The sequence below is a fragment of the Cyclopterus lumpus genome, chromosome 16, assembly GCF_009769545.1.
Source record: "Cyclopterus lumpus isolate fCycLum1 chromosome 16, fCycLum1.pri, whole genome shotgun sequence".
NCBI lineage: Eukaryota > Metazoa > Chordata > Actinopteri > Perciformes > Cyclopteridae > Cyclopterus > Cyclopterus lumpus.
The window spans coordinates 6,903,394-6,921,864 of NC_046981.1; the positions used below are offsets into that span (position 1 = coordinate 6,903,394).

Genomic DNA, 18,471 nt, shown 5'->3' on the forward strand with positions numbered 1-18,471 from the left:
ACATATATCTGATAAACAACAGCTGTTTGCAAGACAAAATATGCCAAGGTATAGCTGTTTTTAACTACATTGTATAACTACATCTTTCATAAAGTAGTGATCTGACATACATAAGGTATTAGTCTACAAAGACCTGTTCTCCCTGAAGTAGAAGTAGCCATTCAATTTTTTTTCAATTCAGTTTATTTTAGTCCAATATAATAGGGCTTTACAATCTGTACTCATACGACATCCCTGTCCCATGACCTCACATCGGATCAGGAACAACTTCCAAGAAATATAGAAAAAAACCTTTCACGGGGAACAAATTGAGCTAACCTTCCTTTTTATCCTGTTCTACGGTTGGTACTCCAACATGTGGTCTTTTGTCCCGAAGGCTGAGGAACATTTACATCCACCAATACATTACGTAACCCACTGGTTTTCTGAATTAATCTATTTTTTTCCCCTTGAGACCAAATTTGACTTAGTTGATATTGTGCAGGCTAATATAATAACATTATCGTATTTTGTGAGCCGCATCGTGTATTAGATTGTCTATGCTGCGTCTGACATCTGTCTCCCAGTTTTCTTGTCTATTTAATGCAAGTAGAACATTTTTTGTACATAGTTCAGTGACTCCATACGGTGACAGTTTACCCATCATTGTGTAAGCACTGGTCTTACTTACAAATATTAGCAGTCTTGAATATGTGCTAATGGCCTTGAACAAAATCACTGGAACAAATGCTGAATTATTACCATACTGAATAAAAAATGTTACCAATTTTAACAACTGTTTTTCTGAAAGTAATTTATTTGAAGAGTTACATTTAGTTTGTATGTTTTGTCCTTTAGAACTGCTGGTTGATGGAGTTTGTGCGGCGGAGTGGTGACTACTGCCACGCTCAACACATTTAGAGCCTATCTGGGATGAAGCTGCACCATGCAGTCCTGTGGCCCTGAAACCTGAAAGACCATTGGCCCTTACCCTGTGAACCAGCCAGCTCATGGGGTAACACGTGGAGCCTCGACACTGGAAGCTAACGGGAGACAGAAGGAAACAGAGAGCTACTGAGAGTGAGAGACAAAGAGCGAAACAGAGGACTGAAGCAGTGACAATCAGAGAGATACAAACTGTAGCTTCCTGGACTACAACTGATGGAGTAAAACTGTACTCAAGACAACAACCGTAAAGGCTAAAAACAGTATCCCAACAGGAAGTTCAACAAGAGACAAGAAGTCCAGTCACCAGAAGACCTGATATTAGTTAACAAGCAGCTACCTGCTACAGCCGGAGCTAAAGGTGAGAGCTGACTGGTCACCTGAGCGTGACAAAATATGGTTATGCACCAAAACCTTTTAAATCCTGTATATTACTGACTTGGTTATCGGATTCTGTGGTAGTTTTTTTGGTTTGGTCAATGTGAGCTAAAATCAGCGTTTGGTTTACCTTGAAATATTAATTGTATTCTTATTACAAGAATGCTTTTCATGTTCCACGCCTTGCATAGAAATACACCACACTCCCCATTTTCAGAACTAGTTCATGTTTTTAAAACATTTGCTTCTTGGGTGTTCCTTGAGTCGGACGCTAAAGTCATCACTGTCTTTGTTTATCGATTTGTTTATAGCATGTGAAGACAATGATATCACATAAATAGTTCTTATCAATACTCTAACTAAAAGATTGTCAGTGTATGGCTCAGTAGATGTTCTTATCGGCCTCTTTCACAGCAGCCAGTTTGAAGTTTGTCAAATCAAAGTAAACACAGGTGTAATTGATCAAACTGATTATGGTCCAGTTCTATTTATTGAGTCACACACCGTCACTCCAGTGAGCCAGCATGCACAATACCAGAGCCCTGGTCCAGCTAAATGGAACAGGGACGTAATTAATGGCACTAAACTACACCTGTGTTTACCCTGCATTGTAACGTCATAATGGCTGCTGTGAAAAGGGACTATAGATAGAGGTGTGAGTTGTCCCACCTTGACAGGTACAACCAAAGCAGAGAAGATGATCAAGTGCAGGTTGTACCCACCCACTTAGTTTTGAGATGAGGTATAATCAAGCAAATAGGTGGGTGGAGCCCTTCAACTGCAGCGTTGGATTCCTCTTTGAACACTGTCCCTTTAATAGATGTGCTTGTTTCCACTCGATATTGCAGACTTACATAAAAGGGCTGTAAATATGTGACGTTGTGAAGAGTTGTGAGTTTGTGTTACAGGTTTGGCTGCATTTAAAATAATTAAAAAAGTTCAGTAATGGAAATCAGCCGACATTAATTTAATCATTTACTGCTTTTCCTACTGTGAAATGTCAAATGTCTTGCATAAAATGGCCTCAAAGATACGGGAGTGATGTTTCATGGAAAAATTATTGAGAAAGATCTGACAAACTGCAAACGCTTGTAGTCAACAAAAGACATTTTAGCAAATATCTAAGGAGCTTAAGAATGTGCACAATATATTTGACATCATGCTCAATTTGTTGTTATAAACTGTACATTTCTCCCCGACATTAAAAGGTCAGAGGTGAACCTGGGATATCGAAGGTCATGCTGGCCAACATGAACCGTCCAGCTCCAGTTGAACTGTGCCACAAGAACATGAGATTCCTCATCACACACAACCCCACAGACAGCACACTCAGCTCCTTCATAGAGGTAGGAGACATGCGTGTGGACAGACCCCCATCGGTACACTGAAGAGCTTCAGAAAGATGACACAAGCACATGCCTCATGTATAAACTGCATGTTTTTTCTTTCCGATGACGTGCAAACTGAAACAACTAAGACCATTTTCTTTTTAATTGATCTACGTGTTTTGGCTTAGTTGTGAGAAAATGATCTCCTACCACTGTCGTCACTCTCAGGATCTGAAGCGCTTCGGTGCCACCACAGTTGTTCGCGTCTGTGATATCACCTATGACAAAACCCCGTTGGAGAAAGACGGCATCACTGTGGTGGTGAGCGCGCACACACACACACACACACACACACACACACACACACACACAGACACACTCACACATTCAGTATGACATAACAGAAGTACTGTAACTGTTCTGATTTTCTTTCAGGATTGGCCGTTTGATGATGGAGCCTCGCCCTCAAGTAAGCTGGTGGATGATTGGTTGAGTCTGCTGAAAAATAAGTTTCAGGAGGAGCCAGGATGCTGCGTGGCAGTTCACTGTGTGGCTGGACTGGGGAGGTGAGAGACACATCAACAACAACAAAAAGCATTATTCTTATATAGTTTGTCTTTTAGAGTTAATTGAACTGAATCCAAGAGAGGCGGACGCACACACACACACACACACACACACACACACACACACACACACAAACACACACAGGGATTAATATGCAGAGAAAGTTTTTATGTTTCTGGTAAAACTAGGTCAGACCGGTTGGATCACAGTCACACTATGGTTATTGGCCAATACATATGATAATTGGATGATAAAATAAATCAGAAACCTTTTGCTGTAGTTTTTTAATGGCATTGATCTCTCTTCTCCAAGTTGAACACATACACACACTTTTGATTAGTTTACACAGTAACTGATCGTTCTGTCATACGGCATTACTGAAACTTAAAGATGCGGCTAAACTGTCGTTATTTTTACTCAGACACCAGTCTCAAGAGACATGGATGTGACTGTGTGTGTTTGTGTGTCTGTGCATGCACACAGGGCTCCTGTGCTGGTTGCTCTGGCTCTTATAGAGAGTGGGATGAAGTATGAAGATGCTATTCAACTCATCAGACAGTGAGTACATTTATATCCTACAACCTCACCATGCAGAAAAGACAAGTATCAAACACACATACAATATGAAACAAAAACCACAACCTATTCAGATGTTGATGTATTGCACACCAGAACACTTTTTGTAATATGCAAAGTGCTTTACATGGATTAGGAAATCCTCTTTACACACCACAACCACAATGCATGCGCTTGAATGTTTCTTACTTTGGTGCCATCTGGTGGTGGTATCGAAGAAGGCCATGTGGCAGAGAGAAACGCACACTGAAGAGGTGTGAGGGTAATCAAGAGGGGTTATACCATTGACTTCAATCCGACATTGTGTGTCTTTATGTGTGTTTCAGGAAGCGTCGTGGAGCCATCAACAGTAAACAGCTAACCTATTTGGAGAAATATCGATCCAAGCAGAGACTCCGCTTCAAAGACTCTCATGCACACAAGAACAAATGTTGCACAATGTGAACACAAAACCCACAGACATCGTGTGGTCCTCGACAAATGCTCTCAGGAATCCAACCGTACAAGCCTTGTTTCACAAGTAAATTCTGTAAACAGGCTCAATTGGCCCACGTGTGCCCTGGAAAATGTTGCCAGCAGTTTTAGTGGAACGCATCATCGTTCCCTCTGTTTCCGATGATCTCTTGATTCATTTTTTGGAATGTTTAATTCTAGATAGATTCGAGATTCGGGAGATAGATTACAGTGAAGAAAGATACGGCAAAGGTGGGCGAGGGAAAGAAAATTACGTTAAAAATTACATTTTGTAGACATAAAATACACAAAAGTGTGTTCAGGCGTGGGAATCACGTTGACATTTTAAATAAAACAAATCCAGAGTGTGCACCTACGGGGACATCTAGACATATTTGGTGTAACTGTAATACCTGATGTATTGGCCTTCAAAACCTTAAGTCATACCGGATATTTTGTAAAAAAAAAACATTGAATTATTATTTATTTTTCTACAGATATTCTATAAGTTTAAACTTCACCATAATCATGGTATAAAATTACATGCAGTATTTCTGTGAGTGTTGAAATAGTGTTATGGCATGAAAAACCCACCAAACCCATAACACACTGAAACAAAGGCTTGTTTTACCAGCTTAGTGTTTTTATTGAGAATTAGTGTCAATACTCTAAAATGCCCCTTTCTTTTACATTATTCCTGTTGGTGTCTGTTCTCAGTGTAACTGCAGATATAAGGGCTCATTTTCATCCTCGCATTTTTTGCCATTTGTCAACGATCAGAATTCAGAAACACTTCTAAATTGCTAGTTTAAGCAATTTGGTAGCTACAGCTTTCATTTGGTTTTGTTACAGTTGCAGCGTTACTTTATTGTGCGCAAGTTATGTGTTTACATATCAGTGTGTGCATTATATTATGCTCTGTTTATTGATACCCACAGAAGAAAACACAGAGGGCTGATTTGAATCCAGGTTTAAAGTACATATGTATTGTAAAAAAAAGGAATTGTTAATAATTTAACAGTAATGATACATTACACGCATTCTAAAATGAAGGAGAGGATGTAAACTAGTTGTAAATAATATTTAATGAGGTATCTCTTTTATTCTCCTAAAGCTCAGGGTAAATCCCTCTAATACATTGACTACAAAGGGTTGCAAAGAAATTTAAATACTTGCAGGTTGACAAATGTTTTCTTTTGTATGTTTGTGCGTCAGGGAGTAATGTTCATGTTATCAGCCGTATATGAGCCAGTGTCTCAGTTTTAATCCATGCATTGTATATTGGTAAACTGAGATATAGTTCAAATCCTAGCATACATAATGCTGGGCATCATTTAGACTAGGTCATAGTATCTTATACATGTTTTCTTGTGGGGTGGAATTTACTTATTCATTTGTATTGATCCTGAATGAGGCATGTAACCAATGGCTTCCTTTTTTGCGGATGATAGAGCATACACCTTTTATGGATTAGTCAATTGCTTGTTATAGTCTCCTCACCATCTGATGTCACGAACAACAATTTGTAAGAAATAAATGAAAGCAGAGGATGTACAATTAAACTAAAGGAGAAAGAAAAAATAATCTACCATCTTTACCTGAAAGTTTAACAGATTGGCAACAGTTTACTTGTTCATATTTGTGTGTGTGTTTGTTTTAGAGTCTTTAGCCATTGTTTATCATTGGGATTGGCCTGAGCTGACACTTTTTTTAATGTAAAAACAAATGCTGTAAATGTCTGTATGTTTGTAAATGATTGCACTGTTTAGGATGATAGAGCATACACCTTTTATGGATTAGTCAATTGCTTGTTATAGTCTCCTCACCATCTGATGTCACGAACAACAATTTGTAAGAAATAAATGAAAGCAGAGGATGTACAATTAAACTAAAGGAGAAAGAAAAAATAATCTACCATCTTTACCTGAAAGTTTAACAGATTGGCAACAGTTTACTTGTTCATATTTGTGTGTGTGTTTGTTTTAGAGTCTTTAGCCATTGTTTATCATTGGGATTGGCCTGAGCTGACACTTTTTTTAATGTAAAAACAAATGCTGTAAATGTCTGTATGTTTGTAAATGATTGCACTGTTTAATAAAGGTTTTGTCATTGTCCCTATATTTGAATAGGTGTTCATTAATTCCTCTGTCTGTTTTAATGTGCCAATATGATCCCCAGTTTGCACTTTTATTAAGTTCCATTCTGCTGGTAATTATAAAACAAAAAGAGCATTTGTCAGACATCTAATATGACTATACAGGAGGAAGCATACATTGCCACCTAAACCAAAAGAAATTCAGTTCCCTGCTGCTTGTGGAGGAAATCAAAATATGAGAACAAAACAAATAAACACTTATATGCTTCATAGTGTAACCTTCCCTCAATTGCTGTACCTCATTAAATTCATCATAGTTAAATCTCATTGATCTAACTATGAGCTTGCAAGTGTTAGCGCTGCCTTGTAGGAAGGAGATCTTTAAGACCTTGAAGGATAATTCAGCCTACTCGCCACCTAGAGGCTTCTTTGTATTTCTACACTCTCCTGGTTTTGTAATAATAAAATCAAAATGTTTTTAGGAGCCATTGTGTCTATCATTTGCTATTTAAAACTGTGTCATGTCTGTTCTGTCTCTATCTTTATGAAAATAATTTTGCTTCACTTTCTTAAATCATTATTATTGTTATTGACCCGATGATCATTTTATTTTGCCCTGTAATATTGTAATGCATTTTTAAGATTCCAAATTCTATATTTGTAATGAAGTTAATATTTATTTAGTAAAAGAGAATCTCTTTGCTGTACTTAAATACCAGACATGTTTTAAGTCATAATTTGGTTATAAACCTTTAAAATTAAATTAAATGTATTAATGTTTTTTACAACCGGTGTTTGACATGCTCTGTTTTTGTTCCACCATGCAACCTCCATAAATATTACATTAGAACAAGTATTACTCTGAGACACACTGTATTACTCGCACAACTTAAACTAAACAACTAAAAGTCTATGACAAGAGTGTTGATGATTTTTTATTGTTAACACAATAATCAACATTTTAGAAATGTTAGTTAAAGAAATCCTTGGCCCTAAATGAGTTTCTTTGAGAAATTCTGAATTGGTTCTCAACCGCAGTACAGTCCTCCTGCCACAGAGGGCGCTGCCCTGCCAGCGTCACTGAGTCCTGTCCACTTCCGCTGGTTGGACGGACTCATGTGGCAGATTCGACAGAAATGTCAATGTGCGTAATATAAAATGAATCTCTAACATCCGAATTCAGTGATTATTTGTAGCTGTATGATGTCTCAAATCCATCGATAAATTAGTTTTCCTTTGTTGCTCGGACGCAGGAACAATGGACGGTCAGAAAGCAGGTGAGGCTTTTGGCTCGCTTCAACTCGAATATGTTTGTCGGGTCTTCACGTCAGTTTGGGCCACATCAAAATAAACGGATGTTAACTATTAAACGTGTGCTGGTTGAAAGTGTTTTGAATTTATATTGTCACTGTGGACATTGTTTACAGATGTTCTGTTGATTAAGTAATCTACAGAGTGTGGACCACGACAGACAAGTGTCAATTCACCGATATATCGATATGCAAAAAAAGGAATGTATTATAATATCGACGAGAGATTGTCAAACTTATTTAAAAAAGAAATTCGTTAACACAGCACTCATTACTAACGCTAGACCATATGTTTATTGGTTATTTTTATAATAATGATTTTGGTTGATTTCACACAAAAAAGAAAAACCTCAAATGTCTGTCAGATGCGACTGTTAATTCAAGCGGATATCAATGTTTTAGCAACTGTCCCATGTTATGAATTAACATCCATGTAAATGACATCCAATAAAAAGAAAAAACTGCAAATAAATTGTTGATCAATATAGAACTAGCCTAATTGTTTACTGTTGTATGCCCTTCAATGTTGCTTGATTAATAATATACCTACTTTTAAATGAGCTTTGTTAGTTGTGGACTGTGGAACGATAGAAGCGAACCATTTTAAAACTGCACATCTACACAAACCAACAAATTAAAAACATGCAATATATATATATATATATATATATATATATATAAATATATATATATATATATATATATATATATATATATATAATGTAACATTTACAATTAAGATTAAAATGTACTGCAATGACATTTATTAAGGCAGTTTTCATTCATTTGTCTGTTTAGCAAATTAATGCCCCAAAAAAAGAAGCCAAAAAGACTTGAATTTCAAGATGAGGAAATGGGGTACAATGACTCAAAATAGCAACATTTGATGTGTTGATTTAAAGCATGCAAATGTCTTCAATCACTCTCACAATGATTCTGTATGTTTCCCTCCGCCACTTTTCTTCGTCTCTCCGCAGCTGGTTCTGTGTTTATGTGTCGGCTCTGCAACCTCTTCTCTCCCAGTCGCGCCCAGCTGCTGGTCCATTGCTCCACGCTGCACACCAAGCAGGAGCCTCCCGATGACATCATCATTGCTCTGCAACCTCTTGCAGGAGGGCCCGTGGAGACGTTGGCAGGTAAGATTAGCAAGTCAAAAAGACTACCACAAAATCCTGTAAAAAAATAAAAAAAATAACCCACATGTTATTTCATAGTAAATATTTCTACGTTCACTAATTTGGGGAGAAACTGAACTTTGTTGGACAATGTATTTGAGTCAATTAGTTGTGTATGTGTGCATGTGTGTGTGTGTATGTGTATATATATATATATGAGATGTAATTACCAGTGTGTGTGTTATATTTATTTATTTAATATATATATATACACACACGTGAAGAATTAATCAAAAGTGAAGAAAAAAGAAATGCTATACTACACAGCAATATGTCACTGCATATACAGTAAACTGTATCTGATAGATAGAGATATATATATACTATATTTATCCCCAGGGGGAAATGTGTTTGTAGCAGCAGCAAACAAGATTACAATATAGTTATATCATACAAGGCGTAAGCTGTATCAGGCTTATGCTCCACAGAAAATAAGTGTTTGTAGGATAAGATCAAGATGTTTTGGTCTCTTAGTGGGATTCTTCTAATTTAAAAGAACCCGTGTTATCTTCTTATCTGTTCTGCTGTCTTGTTGGCCCACAGAGAGCCCAGTGAAGCGAAAACGAGGACGACCGAAAGGCTCGACAAAGAAGACTTGCAAAGCCGACTCTACCCAGTCTAATGTTCAAAGGGAAGAAGAAAAGAATATGGAGGAGGGAGACAAACAATATAGCACAGCACAAGGTGATACTTTTGCCATTTATATGTGTACAATAATTGTTCATGCAAAAGATAGGATAAGAACCCTCTGCACAAGAGAAGATACTTGCTTAGTTTATTTGATATATTTATGTATAAATGTTCTAGCTGATACACTTGACAAGAATGAGATCGTGAATATCACCTTGCTGGTTGAGTCATAACAGACATTTCAAACTGACAACAAAAACGAGATATCACACTCCGTTTTATCTGCTCACAAATACAAGTAATATCAGTGTTTTACGCCAAATGGCTTTTGCCTGGTTGCTGATCTACGTAATCTAACGGCATTTAAACAATGTGTTCTATTTCTCCTAAATTCAATTTGTCTTTGTTATTGATTTTTGTAAGTCTGCAACACAAACTGCGTTTCCCGCTGTGGCCATTCTGACTATTTTTTTCCCCCCCCTGTGCTAGGAGAAAGCCATGACGGGATATCGGGGCTTGAATGTAGAGACTGCCATCGCTCGTTCAGCAACAGACGACAGATCCGCAAACACATCTGCCTGAGAGAAGAAGAGGAGGAGGAGGAGGAGGAGGAGGAACAGGAGGAGGAGGAAGAAGACGAGGACGAAGAGGAGACTGGTGAAGAGTGAAACAAATCAGCAATAGCAAAGTTAACATGTGACAAAGACGCATTCTTTTAATTAAATACCTCTACGTTAACATACAGGAGAATATGATTTACATACGTGTATTATACTTGCAAATGCAGGTGCATGGTTAACAGACAGAATCATTATTTACAGGAAGCAACTGTGGAGGAGCAGGAATCCAGGGTTCTGGGAGTCTGGATCCTGGGGGCGCAGATCCAACGCAACAAAACCCAGCAAAACCAGGACTCGGGAGAGAAAAAGGTTAGTTTAAGTTGAGGACATGGTTTCTTCAAATGTATTCTTACCAGGAGGGACACTGAATTGCTGGCTTTAAAATCACTGCTGAATATTAACTTCTGATGAATTGTAAAAGACGAATGATCCGAACGCTCTGACCCGTTCTTCTTCTCTGCTTGTAGATGTGGGCAGCTTCAGACACCCGAGAACCAATCGGAGCCGCACCTCCAAAGAAGGAGGTCGAGCAACGGGAAACAAAAGGTCGGTCATCAGTGTTGTTCTAACGGAAGATGAAACACTACCAGGTTTGTGTTAAAGAGCTTTTCTCTGTGCTAGCTTTTATGTTTTGGCTAACAACTGAGTCGGCTGATACATATTTATAAGCAAGATTATTACCTTTCATTTTCACAGGTGTTTCTAAAATGGTTCCAGTGGAGGACAATTCAGCAGAGTCTTCGGCCCTCCAACCTCAGGTAACAAATACACAGAAACATTCACCCAAATATTGAAATGTATTTCTCATTTACCTTTAGTTTGGATTTGATTTACCCAGGTTCTGAGATTCATGCCTCCATCCCACAACTTTACATCTGTGTTGTGTCCCAGTTACACAACACAGACTTTAGAGATAACCTATAAAAACTGTCGACAGCTTCTTGTGTCGTGGTCCTACTCACCTCTCTTTAAATAATAACATTAGGATGTAGGCTCAAAAGCCAAATAAAAACATTTTATCTCTAAAGTGTAAATTGTTTTAGCATTTCAGATGAATTTCAAAAGTGATGATTCTGTGATACAATGTGTTTTTAGATTATTATGTAATATTTATTTGATTCCCAATATGACATGGGTTTATTTCTTATTTATTTGTCTGGGTGGTCAGCAGTCTGCAGTTTTCCAGAGTCAGTCACAAGACCATGAAGCCATTACCTGTGAGGGTATCCCGAAAACAGATCCGGAGCCAAGGTAACATAATGGAGAATGTCCATCTCGTCATGCTTTCAATGTCATACATATTTGGTGGTCATGATGACAGATGGTCAGTAAACTTCATTTAGAAAATCTGACGACAAGAGTTGATTTGTCAACTGCATGCATGCATAAGTCTGTAAAGTTTGTACTTGAAGTAGTCCGACATATCAATGTTATCTCCTGTCAGCAGTGGGATCCCTTTGGCAACAACAACAACAACAACAGCAGTCAGCAGAGGCTTCCAGGAATATTCCATAAAGCAAGATGCTACAAAGTACTGTAGGAATATCTTTTATTAAATATATTAACATTGATTTAATTGTATAGTAGTTGTAGCTTTGCAGGTTCAGTGGAGCTGAACGCTCCTGTGTAAACTACAAGCTCCACACTACTGTAAATAAATCTGCTTCTAATCTAATAATCTGTCATAAATGATTTGTTGGACTTGTTGTTTTTCTGTGCAGCCTAAAGCCAGTCGAAGAAGTTTGTTTATTTTATGAGCAACAACAACAATCTCCAATGCCACAATAGCAACAACAATGATATCTGCTAAGTGTCATATTGTTACTCTGTCTCCCAGTTTACTTCAGAGCCAGTTGAAGATCTTTGCCTGTGAGTTCTGCAACAAGATCTTTAAATTCAGACACTCTCTGATGGCCCACCTCAGGACACACACCCAGGAGAAACCTTTCCAGTGTCCACACTGTGACTACGCATCAGCCATTAAAGGTACATCTAGGCTCACAAGAGAAACCGTTATCGAGGCCACACAGGAATTTCAGCTTGATTATTAAAAGTGAGACTGAATTGAGATTAGTTAAATAATAGTGACAAACAATAGTGACCGACGAGTAACACAAAATTATTGGATGGATAAGTATTTGTAAAACGTATATAGCAGAGGAAGGGTAACTTCTGCCATCCCTAAATAACAACATGTAAAATTGAAACTTGCAGTTGCAAACTAATTTCAATCCCTGTGAAGGCTGCTTACTTTGTGCGTTTCCCTTCAAAGCCAACCTGAATGTTCACCTGAGGAAGCACACAGGAGAGAAGTTCAGCTGTCAGCACTGTCCTTTCAACTGCCTCAGCCCAGGTCACCTCAAGGTACTTGTACTACTTTTCTTTTTCTTTTACTGTTATACATTATTAGTTACACTGTGATATGTGAGACCCAATGTGAATTCTGTTTCTACATCCAGATGGATTGGATCCATATTCAGGTTGCAGCTGCACTGTTTTTTTACTGGTTGCAACAGTGATTCTGTGTTTCCGATCTTGTAGGTCCACATCGAGCGAGTCCATTTGAAGGTGAAGCAGCACTGCAGCTTCTGTGAGAAAAAATACTCCGATGTAAAGAACTTGCTGAAACACATAGAGAAGCGGCATAACCTGAAAGACCCTGCTGTCCACCAGAGCTACCAACAACTAAGGTTTGAGCGACATTATCTACATTATTTTACATTCCCATCCGCCATCAGACATACCTGCCCTTCTAATCTGTTAATCTTTTTCAGGTTGAAGACCCGTCAGGGCCTCAGACAGCTCCTGTACCACTGTCCCACCTGTAACCGGCGCTTTAAGAACCAGCTGGAGAGGGAGCGTCACCTGTTGGTCCACGGACCCCAACGACCCTTCGCCTGCCTAATCTGTGATCACGCTGCAACAAAGATGGCCACCCTCGCTGCTCATGTCAGGAAGCACCTCTTCCTATACATGTGCTGTGTGTGTGACGGGAAGTTTGTCAGCTCTCATCGACTGAGGAGTCACTTGACAGAGTCTCACCAGGAGCTTGACCAGGAGCAGGCCTTCACAGACTGTATCAACAACAGCTACTATCTGATCCAGCCTGGAGGAGGCATGTGGGGGGATGAGGAGAGGGAGGATACAGAGACGGGGATGAAGGGAGATCCAAGGATGGAGCAGGAGGGTGAAGACGAGAGCATGAGGGAGGAGGGTGGAAAGAATGGTGTCGGAGGGGAGGAGTGCCGAGATGGGGAAGTGGAGCAGCCGAAAATAGCAACACGTGAAGATAAGGAGCAAGTGGAAGAACAAGCTAAATCTCAGGGTGAAGGAGCAGAAGATGTGCAGGGGGAAGAAGGAGAATTAGAAAACGGAAGTGAACAGCAAGGTTCCCAAGATCGGCTCCATCAAGCTATTTCTACAGAAACAACAACAACAACAACTCCCTCTGACGGAAAGGACGAAGCAACTGCTGGGGAAAAGCCACAGAACAACACGGCAGACACCTGCTCCCCTGCAGCTGGAGATGATACACACACCTTTAATTCACCAGAGAGCAGTCACACCCCTCAGTTGGAGATTAGGACTCAAGGAAACACACACCCAGCTGACGAGAACACACAAACACCTTCGTCGTCGGCACCTTCAGGGGAAGATCTTCAATCTCCACATTTAGAAAGTGTAAGTTAATTAGAGGCCCTCAAGAAGGGCAATAATGTCCCAATAATGTCCGCTCGGGCGGCACAGCGGTTATTTTAGTTTATTTTCAAAATGTAAGTATTTGCGAATTATTATTATTATTATCTATTTATCATTTTTGCTTAGTTTGTCTTATTTTTGTCCAACCAACAATCCAAAACCAAAAATATTTAGTCCTGATATAATGTTGAGACAAAGAATTTCACATTACGGAGACTCACACAAGAGAACGCTTGGATGTTTTACTACAAAAAGGACTCGATGATTAAGTGACTATCAAAATAGTTGCTGGCGATCAATTAATTGTCTAAATGTCAGCACTAGAAATATAATAATTAGTGATCTTTTACACAGCAATACTTTGAATTTGGCATTAGCAGACAGCTCTATCTGAATTATGTTCCCCATATCTGATTATCCATCCAAAATACAGTTCTCTGCATGTATAGAAAAGGGGATGACAGGCAATGATTGCTCTCAATTTGATGAAGACTACATATTACTTATTCATTAATTAATATTTCAGAAACATCTTAGAGGAAAGTAACTTTAAATAATCTTTTCATCTTGCTCCCGGCAGTCTGACATGTTCTTTGTTTTCTGCCGGTAGGTGTCGGAGGTGTTGCATCAGAGTGCGTTCCAGCAGGTGATCTCGTCGCTTCAGAAGACTCGGCTCAATACGGAGTCTTTCCAACGGCTCAGGAAAATTTACGGAGACCTAGAATGTCAATACTGTGGTGAGGAAGATGATGAAAACCACCTCGAGGAGGCTGATTTTGTTTTGTCCTGTTATTTTATTTATTTTAGTTGAATTTTATCTTATATTATTGTCATTTCTTGCTATTTATTTTGTCTATCTGGTTTGAGTGTTAAATAGTCTCCTTTTGTTTTGCTGCACAGGGAAACTATTCTGGTACAAAGTCCACTACAACGTGCACGTACGCACACACACTAAGGAGCACTCGCACTACTGTTCAAAGTGTAGCTACTCGTCCATCACCAAGAGCTCTTTGAAGCGACACCAGATCCAGAAGCACAGCGGTTTGCTGCTGCCTTGTTCCAACCCCGGCTGTAAATACACCACACCTGACAAATACAAACTTCAGGCCCATTTGAGGACACACCAGGAACAGGTAACCAGCCTTCGTCTGGAAACATAAGCTATAAATCACCGTCACATTTTTGTCTTGTGTACCTCAACTTTACATGTGTTTGATCAATTGTATCTGACAATGTAATGTATCCGCTTTTAAAATTGGTTAAACTATTAGAATAATTTAGTTCATGAAAAGTATTGATGGAGTTAAATCTAAGCTGTAATCCACCCCCCCCCTCCATTTAATTCTGTAAGGTATGCCAACATTTACCAGAGATGTCTTTTGGTGAGATTTGTCTTAATGCCTTCATCTCGTTGCTGTACACAGAGGAAGAGTGTGACGTGTCCTGTCTGCCAACACAGCTGTCCAGAGCACAGACTAAAACACCACATCAAAACATCCCACCCTGGTAAAGAATACATAGATGTATATCTAAAGACATGGACAACACACACACACACTACCTGTTAATGTTTGTTTCAAACCTGTCCTTAAAACCAATGCGACTATTAGCAATTGTTTATTATTCACTGTGCGATACCTGACTGAACTAAATACAGTAGCTCGCCACATAGCCCAATTTAATACAATTGCCAAGGTGGTTGCGGTTTCATTTTGTGTGTTTGTGTTTGCATGCATGCGTTGGACAGACACACTACCTTCGCAGGGTAAAGGACTGATGGTTCAACGTGCAGAGAAGTGCCCCTACTGTGACTCCTACTTCTTAAAGAACAGCAGTGACTTTCAGCGGCACATCTGGGCCCACCAAGGTGTGACATTCCTCTTCATTTAACACAGGCAAACACAGACTCATGAGGGGAGAAACACATGCAGTATGGGTCCGTGCATGACCATGCACCGTATTGCACGGCTTGACTATTGAGTTATCTGAGGTTCCATCCGTCTTTCTTTCTCTTGACTCAAAACACACTGCGCACGTTGTAAAGGGAAATTGGCCTGTTTGTCAAGTCACATGTGAAATGAGGATACAATTGTCTACTTGTATGCTGCTGGCGTTACACAAAAGTGTTTTGAAGGTCTAATTGAGCACAGCCAATTTACACAAATAAAACACTGCAATGCATAGCATGCATTTTTGTAGCTGATGTTGTTTTATTAAACTGCAGATAATGTAATTACTATTAAACATAACTTTATTATCAAAAGGTCCATCTTATGTTGGCCACCTCGTCAAATAACATCTTGTTTCTTCACACTCGTACATCCTTTTAACTCTAAACGTATTTTTAGTAGCTTTTTGTTGCCGTCTCATGTGGTTAAACCTTTTGTACACACTTGTGTTTGTAGGTTTGAAGCCATACGTCTGCAGTGTGTGTGACTATGCAGGCCGCAGTCGGAGTAACCTGAAGACTCACATGAACCGACACAACACGGAGAGACGTCACCTCTGTGATCTGTGCGGTAAAAAGTTCAAATCGAAGGTCACCCTCAAAAGCCACAGACTAAGCCACTCTGATGAAGGTACATATATTATAGTTATTAATATCCATGTTATAATTTATTATTTATATAATTTGAGGAAGTACTTAGCGACCATAAATGTAAGGACAATTGCTATTTGGTTTGTTTAGGGAAGCGGTTTCAATGTTCAGAGTGTGACTTCACCTCAGTCTCCAAACCTTCCTTGCTCAGACACATGGAGCAACATGCTGAGTTTAAGGTCAGAATAAACACAAGTTTCACTCATGATGTCATTGTTTTGACAAAATTGATTGACAAGTTGTTTTTTGTGGTACAGATTTATCATTGCCATTGATTTTGTGTCTTATCGATGTAGCCATTTCGCTGTGCCCACTGCCACTACTCCTGTAACATCGCTGGCCCCCTGAAGCGACACTACAACATGAAACACCCAGATCAGAAGTATCAGAATGCCGGACCTGGAGTGCCGAACCCCGATGCTCTGAAGCAGCAAGGTCTGAGCTCTGCTCTCACACTGTCTCCACTTTTCATTGAAGATTACTTTAAGCCTGTAGCAGCACAGAACAAAAGGCGTGTTCAGCTGCCTGACGTAACATTGTGTGTGTGTGTGTGTGTGTGTGTGTGTGTGTGTGTGTGTGTGACTGTGTGTTTAGGTGGTATGAAGTGTCCTGAATGTGAGTTTGTCTATGGTACCAAGTGGGAGCTGAACCGCCACCTGAAGAGCAAGCACAGCCTGAAAGTGGTGGAAGGCACCTGGGAGGTAAACAGACGAGAAACGTTGAAAATAGGCATTTGGTCATTTTTAGCCACGCGAGAGACGAGGCTCTGGGGTAAACCTGCTATAAATCAACATGAGAGCATTATATTTGTGTTTGCATGCTAGTGTTTAAGCTCAAAGCATCACTGTGCCTGAAGTACAGCCACACAGAGCTGCCAGCATGGATGGAGACTCTTTGTCTTGTTTCTTTTGCAATCTCTCTTCATTTAAAAATCATATTTCTGATTTATAAACTTAAAAACTGCTGCTAAAATATCACAAATAGGAAGCCCTATGGGAAAACAAAGCGTCAGTATTTTTTGGATAATACAAAGTCTGTATAAATATCCAGGTGGGGGAGACGGTAGAGGCCCAGTTATTGCCGGTGGAGGATGAAGAGCAGCTGACAGAAGTAACTGTAGAATCCCTGCAGGACAACGGTAAGAACCTTTTAAAAGTATTTCTTTCCTTTGGGGAAGTGCTTGCATACTGTATGTACCATGTAATAATTACAATCAATGTGTCTTTTTTTTTTTTTTGTTCAGTTGATATCCAGCAGATCACTGAATTCAGTTCAGAGACTCACAACGCCGTCACCTCAATGGTCGCCATGGCTCCAGGCACTGTTACTGTTGTACAACAGGTAAACGGCAACACCTCACATACTCAGGGAATGATGAGTGGTTACAACAAAATGTTGACGGTGAGTTGTGGCTGAAGTTGCAGGTGGCCGACGAACAGGAGGTCGGTGAGTGCACAAACCAGCTGATGGTGGTGAATGCAGACGGGGATCTAACTGGTAACCAGGTGATGGTGGTGGAGGACGCACACGGCCTGGAGGCTCTGACAGTCCTCACTCAGGGAGAAAACACTCACCACTATATCGTCTACGTCCAGGAACACACTGTAGAAATTAACTAGTAATGCTAGCAACATCTGCTGAGTCATCAGTGTCAGCAGATCTGTTTACAAAAGTGAAGTAACATAAACTGGGCATTCAGGATTTAGTGAATGTTTCCATCTAATTATGAATTTCCTTCATCAGATGTATTTTTTATTCACTTCATAATTATGAAAACCGTAAGTGCAATAATTGTTTGTGTGATTATGTGTCATATTTTGTACTTCCAAAGTATATTTGAATAAACTCTTGGCCCGAACTGCTCGATGTACTGGAGTGGCTTAATTGTTGGAAAAGTTGTCGTTGTGAGTTCAGTTCAGTTTTTGCTCAAAATGTTTTGTCATCAGAATTTCTTAAACGTTTGGTACAGATTTCATATTATGACCCACATTTGTCACAATATGATGTGAGACAAAACAACACAGACAATTTGTAATCCACTTCAAAGTATCACACAATCTTCTTTTTCTAGTCATTTAAGAGTAGTAACACAGAAACATTTGGAATAATATTAAAGA

At 39.4% G+C, this 18,471-nt stretch overlaps 2 protein-coding genes across 7 annotated transcripts; both read left to right on the forward strand.

The window, feature by feature from the left end:
- The first annotated feature begins 2,534 nt into the window (after positions 1-2,534).
- Positions 2,535-4,217, forward strand: LOC117745408 (protein tyrosine phosphatase type IVA 3). 2 transcript variants are annotated; one of them, XM_034553708.1, is made up of 5 exons: positions 2,535-2,648; positions 2,859-2,951; positions 3,066-3,196; positions 3,681-3,755; positions 4,100-4,217. In XM_034553708.1, the coding sequence occupies exons 1-5, from the start codon at positions 2,541-2,543 to the stop codon at positions 4,215-4,217; spliced, it is 525 nt and encodes a 174-aa protein (XP_034409599.1). In that variant the 5' UTR covers positions 2,535-2,540. The 2 variants fall into 2 exon arrangements, with proteins under 2 accessions (XP_034409599.1, XP_034409600.1); XM_034553709.1 differs by lacking the exon at positions 3,681-3,755 and having other exon boundaries at positions 2,550-2,648.
- A 3,197-nt stretch (positions 4,218-7,414) lies between these two features.
- On the forward strand, positions 7,415-18,212 carry LOC117745683 (zinc finger protein ZFAT-like). 5 transcript variants are annotated; one of them, XM_034554177.1, is made up of 24 exons: positions 7,415-7,598; positions 8,609-8,767; positions 9,350-9,490; positions 9,926-10,093; positions 10,258-10,365; positions 10,524-10,646; positions 10,753-10,814; positions 11,228-11,307; positions 11,504-11,587; positions 11,894-12,042; positions 12,329-12,420; positions 12,598-12,746; positions 12,831-13,737; positions 14,366-14,492; positions 14,656-14,888; positions 15,180-15,261; positions 15,503-15,622; positions 16,161-16,334; positions 16,445-16,533; positions 16,651-16,789; positions 16,949-17,055; positions 17,405-17,492; positions 17,598-17,695; positions 17,773-18,212. In XM_034554177.1, the coding sequence occupies exons 1-24, from the start codon at positions 7,580-7,582 to the stop codon at positions 17,971-17,973; spliced, it is 3,699 nt and encodes a 1,232-aa protein (XP_034410068.1). In that variant the 5' UTR covers positions 7,415-7,579; the 3' UTR covers positions 17,974-18,212. The 5 variants fall into 5 exon arrangements, with proteins under 5 accessions (XP_034410068.1, XP_034410065.1, XP_034410069.1 ...); XM_034554174.1 differs by having other exon boundaries at positions 7,427-7,598; positions 11,225-11,307; positions 11,501-11,587; XM_034554178.1 differs by having other exon boundaries at positions 7,427-7,598; positions 11,225-11,307; positions 11,501-11,587; positions 17,779-18,212.
- The last annotated feature ends 259 nt before the right edge of the window (positions 18,213-18,471 follow it).